The sequence below is a fragment of the Scophthalmus maximus genome, chromosome 10, assembly GCF_022379125.1.
Source record: "Scophthalmus maximus strain ysfricsl-2021 chromosome 10, ASM2237912v1, whole genome shotgun sequence".
Taxonomy (NCBI): domain Eukaryota; kingdom Metazoa; phylum Chordata; class Actinopteri; order Pleuronectiformes; family Scophthalmidae; genus Scophthalmus; species Scophthalmus maximus.
The window spans coordinates 10,626,078-10,639,345 of record NC_061524.1 but is presented as its reverse complement, the minus strand read 5'-3'; the positions used below and the strand labels follow the sequence as shown (position 1 = coordinate 10,639,345).

Below are 13,268 nucleotides of genomic sequence, written 5' to 3'. Positions count from 1 at the left end.
TACACATAATAAGAAGAAGAAGTAGAATAAGAATATTAGTAATAGTAAGAGTAAGAATAGTTTATCATGTGTTCTTATACAAAGAAAAAGCTACAAAAAGTATCACTGTGGTGGTATCAGGGGTTTTATGCTTGGTTTTAGCCTCTAACCACACTGCAAGTTGATAATAAAGTTAAATAAAGTTTGATGAATGAAAATGAACATACTAATCATTTCATCCCTCTATAACTCAGGTGACGTGCAAAGGCTTCAAGATTAGAACATATTATAGCAGGTCGCCACCGCTGAACATAAATCATTCAAGCAGAATCTATTGTGCATGGAGAGGGACGCTTGATGTGGATTTCTTCTGAATCTGAGAGCGCCAGTGGTTCTCCCGGAGAGGACGAGCGGGCCACGGCACCAACAGCACCAGCTGCCATGCTTGTAAACATTTCATTTGTACTGATTTTAATGGAGTTCCTGTGCTGCATGAATGTTGTCTTAGAGACCTCAGCACCCCTTCTAGGGAAAAATAATAATGTAATGGAAAACAGTGGCATGCGGCCGCATTGTGTGCCAGTGTTATGAGAAGAAATCATTGAGAAGCTGCTGCAAAAAAGCCCGCTGACACTGTAGATAAATAATCTATCAGAAATTATTAGTTTTCTCGTGTATTTTGCACAGATTTTAAGGGATCACTGCTCACTTTGTGAAATTGCTCCAGCAGAGATTCGTGGTATTAGATAACCTACTGCCCGAGGCATAATTACTTTCCTGTGCATTATATAATTCTTTTTGGAGTTGTAATCATAGAAATACACATTATATTGATTTAGTTTTCTCTCTGAAACACATTATTCATTTGGAAGGAAAAGGCATGTGCATAGTTTCTTGAGACGCGACCTCACATCCCACTGTGCTTTGGATATCCAACCCTGAACCATCCTAGTTTATTTTTTATGTGCTCAACTCTTATTTAACCTTTTATCCATCTAATTAAACCTGTGTGTATCAGAATGGTTTATTGCCAAGTAGGTTCTCATGTACAAGGACTTTGCTTTGGTGGTTTGGTGCATAGCAAACTTAGTAAATAGAAAAATAAGGGGAAGGATGACGCAAATTAAAAAGCAAGTACTGTAAGTACAAAGGGAAAGATACAGACAGTAACTTAAAGTTCAAGAGCAATAAGAAATGTGGGATAAAAAATTAAATATATAAAAAGTAAAAATACAAGAATATTTGCAATTTGTGGTTCTTTTCAGTTTCTCTTTTTCACTGTTCCAAACACCCAGCTCTCACTGCTCTATATAGATCTTTTCATCCGGTCTAGTCCCAGAGAACCATGTACATAGCAAATAATATTCAGTCCTACTTACTGAAGTTCTAGTCTTAGTTTTTGGTACATACAATTCATATTTCTCTCTATAAATTTCACCTCTAAACATTTTGAGGCTGCTTTCTGTTTAACATCTGATGAGGCCCCTATGGAGTCAATTTGTGATTTGGGGCTATTTATGCTAAATAAACTTTACAAAACCATCCAGTAAAATTTGGTTTTTACTGCCCAAGTAGTTTTCTATAACCTACATTAGTCATGAGCAAATGACCAAGAATTTAATCTAAAGTTAGGAAAAATAAACAACCTTGGATATTATCTATTAACAGTCAAACTCTGGTGATCTGCTTCATGACGACCAAATAACTCACCAAAATGTTGCAAAACCCCGATTGGCGCACAGACATTTGATGCATCAAATTTTTCTACCTGAGCTCCGCCTACTTCAAACCTATGAAAGGAGCATAGAAAAAAAGGGAAGATACAGAAAAAAAACAAAAACTGGTCTAGAAGAGTGTAAATGTTTTGGAAGAAGATGCTTGAGAAAACCTGTTTTTTTTAGTTCCTGTAATTGTAAATAATAAATAATCTTTAGAAAAACATCGTACCCTGTAACTCTGATTGTCTTTCATTACACTCTGCTCCTCTTGGTTTGGTTCAGAGGAATCAGTGGGGGTCATATCAACGTTATTCATCACAAGCGCCCCAACTATTTTGTTGTTGTTGTTTTTTAATGAATTGAATTTGAACTCTATATACAGTATGATCACAAACCACCCTCTTGGCTGCCTTATATGACTATACTTTGAAACCGGACCTAAAGGTTAGAGAAATAGTTTCAGTTACGTCACAGATGAGGCTATAAATTCAGGCGTTGATGGAATACTGATTTATTATCGGGGATATTATTCATGCGACCTGCAGAGTCAGCAGATGAAGTGCTTATTTTTTTCCGTGCTACACTGTGGAAGGCAAACTGGCAGTGGCTGAATTGAATCATAATCTTAAAAAAAATAAAAAATGCAGGACATATGAACAGTGCATCCAGATGGCCTGTGGTTCAGCTCAGCCACAGGAGGTCTCCACCACGCACCAGAATACCATGTTCCTCTGTGAGAGCCGACTTGCAGCGGCTTTCTGTGTCATCAGAGCGATCAGACACACTGTATCTCACAAACGTCAGAGAGACACGAGGCAGAAACATTGAAGACACGGCACATCTGGGTTGCCCTTTTCCTTTAATTCATTTGATCCGTCGAAGGATTTACAAAGCCTGCTATGTAAATGCTATTGTTTTCCAAAACAATAATACCATTCATGAATACAGCTGCACATTGTCAACATATCCGCACTCCATTGAGATAATTCTGTGCAGAGTAGCACCCAGAAATTCAATGAAGAGGCAATATTTCTTTTCATAATAGTTCTCTCTGTTATAGATAGAAATAAATCCATGCAATATTCATCTCTAGCCGTTATATTTCTTGTTTCAGATTTGGCACCATCCTTAAGGTCAGTGAGAGCGTCCTGAGGTCAGTCTCAGGTTTTCAGATAGGAAATAATAGCAATAATAAATATCCTAAAAACAATTTGAGTCCAATAGTTTGTGGTTGTGACAGTCCAGTATCAGAGTTTGATTCCGAATGCAAAGTCTATTCAAGTACCAAGAGGAAATTTCTTTTAATTTTACAGAAACGATGATGCAAAAAGCCTGAACCACCGAAGGGATCATATAATGTAAACCGACCCTTACCATTATTCTTAAAAAATACTCAGATAGCATCAATAATTGCATGATTTATAAATGTTTCCTTTCCTAAGTATCATACAAGCTTAGTAGCACTACACGTCATGTGGCTGTCAGTGCTATGCAACAAATATTCAATTATACTACTGATAATAACAATATTAATAACGATCATCAGAACAGTTCATCGTAAAAATTAGCAAATGCTATTCCACTACCATGTAAAGGAAACGTTTCGACAGTGTGCTTTCTCGTCCATAACAAACGGAACAGAAAAAAGGCGGTGTGACCACAGTGTGAGGATCACGCTGCACTCACAGAAATTGGCACTGTAACATACTGTACACTCTAGAAGACTGACGGTCTCTCGGAAACAGAGGAGGCTGTCAAAAAGGAGCAGAGAAAAACATGCAGGCCTCTGGTTTGGCATTAATGTCAAAGGCCGTGCCATTCACTCTAGGACAGGCAAAAAAGAATCAGGCTCAGGAAACATGCCCAGCGAACAAACGAGACGGTCGCGATGTCGTGCAACTTGTAAAAATGTTTTAAACTCATAGTGTCTCTGACTTGATGTGGATGAAATGTATGAAGATTAAATCAAACAGTGCCGTAAAGGTAGAATGCATTAGAGCAGGCCTGGGGAAGGAGGCAGCAGGATTCATAAATCATATTTTGACTTCAGGGTTGTTTGCACAGTGATAACCCAGAAGAACTCATCCCGCTGCCGAGGCATTAGCTCTGCACCTTTCAATAAGCAGAGGGTCTATTTATTTATTGCAGCAGAGTCAATGTGCCGCCACCTGCTTCTTATCACGAGCGCAGTTTGCACAAACTGAAATAATTTAGAGTGTGAGATAAGGTTTCCGTCTCTGTGCTGCAGCACTAAAACGAGCGGGTTAATTGTCGGTGACTCCGGAGGCAAACAGAAACAGAAACTACTAATGAGGGAAGTGTCAGACTTCAGTGGTGCTTACAGTAGGTGCTCCTACTAATGTGTTCAAATGTTCAATTTAATACACAGATTAATGCTTTTTATTCAGATAAAAGAGAAAGGGAATAACTGTTCATGAAGAAATAGACACTGGGCAAATTTCTGTTTCCTGAGGCTTGTTAAGATCTAGCACAATAAAAGAAGAAAAAAAAAACATCTCTCATCTCATTAAGCACTGAGCAAGGCTGTTCTCTAATAACAAAGCAATAACAAACCTATTTAACAAGACATGACACGCTCACAGGGTTGCCAGTTTGGTAGCTGACTCCCCCAAAACCTTCAGCCACGAGGACAGAGCTGACCAACAACAGAGTGTCCATCGGGCTAAACTCAACTGAACGCCTGTGGCCAGTTGCTTCAGGTGTGGTGAAGACAGAGAAGCCAGGCAACGCCGTGCCGGCACCTGTACGGCTCTCGCAGGTCATCAGAGGATGGTGCAGAAGAACTTCTTCTCCCGGAAAGGGTTCTCTGAGGCGGGCACGGGCACGATGAGGGGGTCCTCGCGTATGTGGGCGTCGCAGTACGCCATCAGGTCTGCAGCTGCTTTGGACACCTGAAATGTTGAGACAAAGGAAAAAGGGCACGCTCAGGTGATCAGATGTTTACTGCGAAACGAAAACTTCAGCTCTATCTGAAACACCTTTTTTGTTTTTTTTTTAAATCATAGCCTTCATAAGGTTTTCTTATGACTTCAAAGTTCAAAGTCACTAGCCACTTTTGTTGCATATCCCTTGCGTCATCTTCTGTCATTTCGCCAGTGCCACTATAATATAATATATATCAAAAATAATCACTTGTATTAGTGTAATCCATGATGAAACTAAGTATCTGTCGAGAGTCAGATTTAAAGGAGCTTCTCATTCAGCGGGAGGCGTTTTGGTGCGGACCAGATCACACGCCTGCTCATGATGGTTGGGTTGGAGAACTTATGGAAATCCCCCCGTTATCACGATTCATGCTTTGGGGACCAAAAGAATGTGTGCATTAATGGGAATCCATCCAAACGGCTGGTTACATATTTCCGTGTGTGGTCTGACCCATTAATATTGCCAAGCGACAGGCATTTAGATGAATTGTTGTGTTTCGTGAAGAGAATTTTCAAAAGTTGGTTGTATTGTTGTGTGTTCTATGGTCATTTATATTTCTATTGCACATTTCTTTTTCATCATTTCAAAAGTAAATAATGTATTTTGTAGGAGCTATTAAAAAGTTGAGGCTCTCTTGTTTTGTTTACTTGATGATAATTCCTATACTATTATGATGAACGAGGCACATTATGGCCTACATGAGGAAACTGGAAACAATGGCGGTCAGCGCCATGACGAAGAGCCAAAAACATGTGGCGGGATGAATGAAGCACGGTGAAGAGTTTTTTGCGGTGTTTCTAATTCCTCCGTGCCTATGTCGGCCGCTCTGATGCCTGTGACATCTGCAGGACGAAGAGACAGCTCATCAGGATGACTGGCGGAGTGTCAAGGTGGGACCTTGACCGGCCAAAGGACGAAGAGGATTAGACCAGCAACGCACTCCCCGCGTCCGTGTGAAAACGTGCAGATTGCAGTTTTTCAAAGTCAAACGGACGTCACATTTCACTGTGGAGTCGGACCGTGTGTGAACGCAGGCTTCCACTCGGGAGCTGAGTGGGCGGTGACGGGAGGGGAGAGAGGAGCAGCTGCATCAGAGGGATGGCGAGGGCTCGGGGATCTACGTGCAGGACAGAACCATCTGATCTCCTGCCTGCCCCTTCTCCTCACCCACTGCTGCTCTCACTAAAGAGCACAACGCACAAAATCCATCACGCTGCCATATCGTATTTAGTCTTAAACAGGGATTATTACAGTATTGTCATTACAGCCTAAATGTATCCTGTCTAAAAGGTTGTGGATTAATATTAGCTGCTGAGATTTATGGATTTGGAAGGAACGGCGTGGCTGGTTCTATTCTATATTTTTCTTGATTGGAACAAATCACATTAAAAGACAAAACACATTTCTGCAGCCAATCATTCAATAGTCAGTCACTATAATTGAGTCATTATTAAGTCTGTGACACAAATCTATTAAAGCGGCTCACAATACGCTTTTTAACTGCTTCTTTAGGGACTATTTTCAGTCATGGATAAAAAAAAAATTTGGGGGGTGGAACAGAAGAAAAATCTTGATCAGGTTAAGTGTCTCAGGCAATACTCGGCAATACTTGTTTGTCGTTTTTCCATGTGAAAATACGCAACCTTTTGTTGCTGATGTATCTTTCTAGCCTTCAGATTTATTCACACTATCTCTGCCTCAGCTGCTCACCCGGCGTTTGAGATTATGTTTAATGACTGTAAATGAGGGGGCATGTCCTCCGTCATTTCTCACGTATAAATGAAGGCAACAGTTTTAAAGTTGGCTTTAATCTTATAGACAGAAATGGTTGGTTCGGCTCAGACTTCATGTTCACACTGAGGCCGTCACCTGCGACGCAGGGGTCACTGCTCCGTTTCCAGAGGTCACACACACACGGAGCACGATGTTTACGACCCGCTGGGCGAGCTCCCGCTGCACCAGCACGTCTGAAACAGGCTGTTTGGCACAGCAGTGCATTGAGATGCTGACATGTTCACAGTGAAAATGCTGATGTGTCGCAGGTATAATATTTGCCATGTTCACCGTCCTAGTTTAGCATATTAGCATGCCAACGTTTGTTAATTTGCACTCAATTGTTTTACTGCTCGCGCTTGAATCAGCCCGTCCAAATGCAACGTCTTCTTAACACGAGGAAATCATAACTGTGTCTCTCCCGCTGCACTAAAGTGTCTGTCCAGCCTGTGTCCTCAATGAGAAACAACCAAAATGGAAATCCTGTGTTAAGTTATTAGAGAACCTCCCCCATAAAAGCTAAATGTCAATTCAGGACTATCGCACATTACCTCTCTGCATGATTCCGTTGGCTCTCCGCTCAAAGTGCTGCAGCCACCTTCTTCCAGCTAACGCGTCTTTATTATCTATATCAGCTTCACGCCACCTGTGGTTTTGTGATTCCCCTGTTGCTAATAAAAAGCTGATAAGTCAGTGATTACTTTACACAACTCAGTAATGACAGGGGACATTTTCTCCACTAAATGTGAATAAAAACTTAAAAAAAACATGAATTACTGAGCATACTCAAAGTACGTGAGGGGCATAATGTTATAAAGCAACTCAGAAGACATTAAAGGTATGTTAATGTCTGATTATCTGCATATTTATTTGAAAAAATACTTTTTGTCTCTAGACCGAGTGGCAACCCACTGTGACTGTGTGTGTGTGTGTGTGTGTGTGTGTGTGTGTGTGTGTGGTATCCACACCTCAAACTCTAAATGGGGCCATAATTCAAACAATGAACATCATGAAGTATTGAAGAAGACTTCAAACTACAGATTGAGACCATAAACTCCTCTACTGAGAAGAAAAGGTCATTTTCTAATAGACTTCTCTTGAAACTGACTTCTTTTTGCAACCAATGGAGTCTCCGCCTGCTGGTCAATCAAGGGAGCGGGGCACTTCCATATTGCCTTCACTAACTGCGGTGAACATCCATTTTTATAAACAGTTTTGGACCCTCTTCAGTCACGTATCTTGGTCTCCACGCCCTCACAAAACAGAAACGTTAACAAAGCCTTCTCTTGCAGTGCGAGTAAACAACAACTTATTCTCATAAACACGATCATTAATGCAATAATTAAGAATAATTCCATTTTCCCACTTGGCGGCAGCCGGGGTTTCTGCATAAAACGGGAGCCCCACGGGAGCGAAAGTGAAAAGTGTCTCTGCTCAGTGTGTGTGTCATTAGGCCCAGACTGACTGTAATTACACCGCAGCCCCATGATGGAGGGAGCGTCCTTCTAATTAGCACAGATCACATTCCTTTGGCTGATTGAGCAATTAATGAGAACGTGGCGATCCCTCCACCAGCCGCACAGAGGCCACTCTCGTCACTGATACACACTTTCCCTCGTCGGATCACTTAATTAAATTTAAGGGATCGCCGGACGTGGCCAACCGTCTCTCTTTGCTCCTCTTCCTCTGCTTTCATTCGCAGCCGTGTTCTACTGCTAATGAAGGATTACTCCGATCTCCTCATCTGACGTGTCAGGTGCTTATAAAGCACAAACAGCTGCCACCGACCAACAACTGCAGACAAAACAACAGAGGCGGGGAAATCGAAGCCTGGACTGAAACTGTTACTATTTCGCTCACGCCGACTCGTCTATCTGTCGGCGCTAAAAGGTTTTCACACAGGAACAGAAATGCACCACTCATGCGGCAGCCAGACGACTCTGCAGAAGTCTGTTATTCAGAACACTTAAATTATGGTCAGACCAACTGAGTGAAAGCCTTCCAGATAAAGATCCACCGTGGCATTTGAGATTCATTCACATTCAGGCCCGACGCCTCTTTCCCCAACAAATGCTGAGGTGACAGCGAAAACGGACAAGTCCAATCTATTCAGACACTCTGTGATTTAAACATTTCTCAGCTCATTTTAGATAACGACATCATTTTACACTCGTGCATCCTCCACCTTCAGCAGAACGAGACACGAGTTGGTTCACCTTGAACGCTGTCACGGGTGTGACAGCACCTTATTTTGCACGCTCTCGTTTTATTTTCTTGCAATTAACAGTTTGCAACTTTACGTGCAGTTGAACCACAGCCTTGTCACGCTCGACGCTGGTGCCTCTCTCCTCGCTTTGTGACCCATACAGTATGTTGTTGTTCACGATAGCTATACGACCTCTGATGCAACTAACCTGGAAAAAGCGAATGCTGAATTTCTGAGACGACAAATTCAAAAAGAAGTTGGGGCAGACCTCATTTCAGTATCAAGAGTGGACTGTGTGATTGTCTGACTGTTGGCAATTAGAGATCGACCGATATGATTTTTTGGCCCGATACCATCATGAGGGCATTAAAAAAAAAAAATCCAGATACAGACATTTTGGCCGATATATATAAATATGTACAAACACACACATATATATATATATGGGCAATGATTCTTAAGATGTTGTTACCAATCCCTAATGGAATAATCAATACTAATAAAACAGAAATGTAATGAACAGAAATAAAACATGTAGATGTTTGAAATAAAATAACTGAAAAGTTAAAGTTACATGTTGCTCTGCATCTAACCGCTCAATGTGGCTGCCCCCCTGGTTCCATTGCTACCTGCAATATTTCAAACTGATCCACTAACTGACAGACACATCGCATTTATGTTTACTACTTAATGATAAAAGTCAACTCTGTTTTTTTGGCCAATTAAATGATTTTCTTTGCAACTGAATACAGATTTTTTTCCTCCCAGGAAAGTTTTTCCGCAGAAAGCCAGTTCCCAATACTGCAAATGTATAAATATTGACATATAGGCTCGATCGCCATTGTTTAACATAATTTTCCAATAGATTAGTTAAAACAAATTCAATTTAAATTCAATCCAATTATATTTGTATAGCGCCCAAATCACAACACACATCGTCTCAAGGCACTTGACAAATGCATTCTTCTGAGATTGACACTTTAAAAATCAGGGCTCCTCAAGAAACATTTTTCCAAACCCTGATTTCCACTTGTGGGGATAATCACTTTGTTTTTGTTTTGTTTTTAAAGACAATATTTTCTTGTAAGCAGCCTTTGTTGAGCTCAGTAGGGACGACGGCGTATGGCAGGCTCCCAGGCCGCGGCAGTGATGCTGAGCGAACAGCCTCGGGGCTGCGGGGCGATCGCTCCCCGAGCACACGAGGAGCACAAAGGATGAGATGATGACACGGCCTTTTAAGTTGCACAAGAAGACGCTGATGAAAACTGTTGGGGGGAGACGTCCCTTCACACTCCAGATACACATTAGTGGAAAATGGGCTTTTTTTTCTGGGGTGAACACATAAAGGCAGTAAAAGCGATGACTTCTGCCAATGGCCCCATCTATCGAATGGAAGTAGCTCTATTTGCACTAACAGTATATATATAGAATATACAGGGCTCAAAAGTCAAGCATTAACCAGGTGTTATTTAATGAGGATTTCATGAGGCCTGTACAGCTGCACGATAAAAGTCTCGAGTTAAGGGTGCGAGGGCTTCAACGGAGAGAATTCAAGATGTCATAAATATTCCTCCCCATGTCTAAGAATTTGCACCAGCAACCTTAAGCTCGCAAGTCTGCTGGAGACTTGCAGAAATCAAACACATGGATGCAAAATGAGGACGAATCCTGCATGAGAAAGTGCCGAAGAAGGACGAGGTGACCCAAAGGGGTAGAGAAGCAATGTCAGAGGAGGTCAACAATCACCGACACCAACCGACCGACCGACCGACCGACCGACCGACCGACCGACCGACCGACCGACCGACCGACCGACCGACCAACCGACCAGCCAACCGACCGACCGACCGACCGACCGACCGACCAACCAACCAGCCCTGTTGTCCCCTACAACAAAGGGACAACGGGGGTCTCACAGCTGTGCACGGTAGATATACTGAGGTGGCGACTCGGGGTCCTTTCAAGGTGGAACTGTCACAAGAGGCTGCTCTGAACGACACGGAGAAACATTCTTTTTGACGTCATCTCTGGAACAAATCAGAGGAGCTCATTATGATCGATTGTGGCAGGTTGTATCAGATATGTAACTGTCTATGAGCCTTGTGGCTCCAGAGAGAGCGGCATGCAAATCTGAAAAAATGGCGTCAAGTGATGTCACTTGGAGGAAGAAGACAAGAAGAAGGAGGAAGAAGGAAGGCCATTGAGTTGTTATAGATCTGCACCGTTTTAAAGAGACAGTAATCCATGAAGGGCAGATACGCGACAATGGTGATGGTGGTTGACTGCGCCCAGTGAATAATGCATAATTAATGCATAACTGTGGACTAGTGGCAGGTTAGTTGAGATTATCCTTTCAGAAATGAAGCAGCAGCTAGGGGAGCCCTGTCCGGAAAAGATCCACCATCCCGCACTAAACGACAGCTTATAACATGTACAATTCATGTTTAATCATCACATCAGCTGATGAGGGGGAAAAAAATTGAAATCTATCATGGTTGTATGAAGTGGAGTGAGTGTTTGAAAAAAGCCCTGTACCTTTATTCTGTCCATGCAGGCCTCCATCTTCAGCTGCTCCACAGCTTTCCTGGCATGGGAGATGCTGGCGGTGCTGTTGTTGGCGATACCGTCCTTCATGATGCTTCTGTGACGCCAGACAAAGGCACAAAAGGGGGAAGGGTGGGGGGGGGGGGGTTTGCACATAGAGTCAATGAACACCACATTGAATCCAGAAGACAGAAGCCCCCCCGGGGCGACGTCTCTTGCCCCATTACAGCAGCCATTCTCTGCCACCAACCCTTTTATTACTATCATCATTATTATCATTTTTTTGTTCAAATTCAAAGAACCCATTTTGTCTCGGGAATCTGTTTTTTTTTTTTTTTTTTTTTTTTTTTTCATTCTATCTGGAGAAAGAGCTTCTGAAGGCAGCAGCTGGACACAGTCAGTTTTCATGCATGATTAGTTTTTCTTTATCTGAATAAAGTTGTTTGTTAGTGACAGGCTAGGGGAGATGGCACATAGCATTAAAACACACACACACACACACACACACCTCTGTGTAGCTGCCTCATTCACCACAGGGCTCGAGTGCTTTGCTCAGGGACACTTCGGCAGACGTGTGCCGGTTTATGTGTTGCCTCACTTCTTGGAGCCAAATAAAGGGAATCAAACTACGTGCCCCCCCCCCCCCCCCCCCCCCCCTGCCTCAGCACCTGACTGGAGCAGATCTGTCCACTCTTCACCTCCATCCTCTCCATCAACTTTCTGCCTCTGCAACAGGGCCATCAGTGCATCATTGACAAGTGCAGGGTATTTTATCGGATTCCTGCAGATCCGGCTACATCTCTCTCTGGGTTCAGGGCCCTTGACCCCCCTCACTCCCCCCGGAGCAGAGAGAAACGACACCTGACCACAGATGTGCTTTTACAACATGCAAAAAAAATGAGTTTTTTTTATTTTTTATTTAATGCATCGATTTGTTCATTTGTTTTCATCGAATCAGAATATATAGAGACATATGAAGCAGATTTTCATTCTAAGGGGGGGGGATGCAGACGGTGAATTCATCCTCCCATCCCACCCTTCGAGCCTCTGAAGCTAACAGATCGATTTCGCTCCCACCCTGGCTGTGAGGCTACAGGCCCTGTTCCGTCCAGGGTCCCCCTCCATCCCCAGGCTCCCCGCGGCTGTGCCCGGGTCTGTGCCCGGGTCTGTGTCGGCCTCTGGGCCGTTGGATCCAAATGCAAAGACGCTGATTACTGATGCAGATCCCTAACACGCGGGCGACTCTTGTTTCTAAAGGGGATCCAATTGTGGACACACACACACACACACCGTGCGAGCTGCGGCCCTGGTCGGGAGCAAAGCATCATCCCATCATGGCAAAAAAAACCCGAAATGATTTCACATGCCGAGACAATTCAATGAAAATAAAAAAGAAAGAGAGAAGCATCGCTCGACGTCGAGCGGGTTGATGCAGGCTGCAGCCGCCGACCTACCTGCAACGTGCCAACGGATTTCCAATTTGGAGAATTCCGGGTTGACTCCACCCAACACACGCGCACACATATACGCACACGCACGCAGGAGGAGAAAACGGAGCCCCACGGAGGATCTGTCAAATGATCCGACGACGAGGAGCCCGCGGAGGTTAAATCCCGGCGTGTGGATCGCGCCTCGGCGGTTGCGCTCGTGCGTATATTCCGTGTGGGACGATGAGATCCCGGCGGCGCGAGGTCTCGGCGAGCTCCACCGCGGCTGGACTCGGAGAGACGTTACGCACGCAGCGGGGGGGGGGACACCTCTGTGTGACGATCGGATGGAGGCTGTGGGGCAGGGAGCACTCGATCAGTGGACCAGCAGCTGCGGCAGGCAACAAGCCCGGGGCGCGTCTCTGCTGCACAAGCTGGCCCTAAACGCACCGAGGCTGCCCAATCGACAAATTAATGTCTGCTGGGGTTTTTTTTCTCCTTTCTTTCTAATTTGCTTTATTGCTGTAGAAGGCACCAGAGATCTGCAGGCTTCCCCATTTCATTTTTTACATCAGCTTTGACATCACCGGGTCCCCCCCCCCCCCCTAGTAACGGGATGGGCCTCATCCATAGCAACAATACGCTTTGGGAAAATTTGCATCCAGATCAAAAAAC

General features: G+C 43.7%; 1 protein-coding gene across 2 annotated transcripts; it reads right to left on the bottom strand.

Moving 5' to 3' along the window:
• Positions 1-2,539: 2,539 nt before the first annotated feature.
• On the bottom strand, positions 2,540-12,917 carry LOC118284195 (guanine nucleotide-binding protein G(I)/G(S)/G(O) subunit gamma-4). 2 transcript variants are annotated; one of them, XM_047335337.1, is made up of 4 exons: positions 11,840-12,595; positions 11,158-11,263; positions 8,717-8,854; positions 2,540-4,609 (listed from the first exon to the last, which is right to left on the bottom strand). In XM_047335337.1, the coding sequence occupies exons 1-4, from the start codon at positions 11,905-11,907 to the stop codon at positions 4,481-4,483; spliced, it is 441 nt and encodes a 146-aa protein (XP_047191293.1). In that variant the 5' UTR covers positions 11,908-12,595; the 3' UTR covers positions 2,540-4,480. The 2 variants fall into 2 exon arrangements, with proteins under 2 accessions (XP_047191293.1, XP_035462821.1); XM_035606928.2 differs by lacking the exons at positions 8,717-8,854; positions 11,840-12,595 and adding an exon at positions 12,621-12,917.
• Between the last annotated feature and the right edge of the window lie 351 nt (positions 12,918-13,268).

Coding starts and splice junctions, on each gene's coding strand:
- LOC118284195 (XM_047335337.1), bottom strand. CDS start 11,907: ATGGCCCTGTTGCAGAGGCAGAAAGTTGATGGAGAGGATGGAGGTGAA. Junction 8,855..11,157: donor CCTGCATGGACAGAATAAAG/GTACAGGGCTTT, acceptor TTGTCGTCTCAG/AAATTCAGCATTCGCTTTTT. Junction 4,610..8,716: donor AGGCTGTGGTTCAACTGCAC/GTAAAGTTGCAA, acceptor TCAACATTTCAG/GTGTCCAAAGCAGCTGCAGA.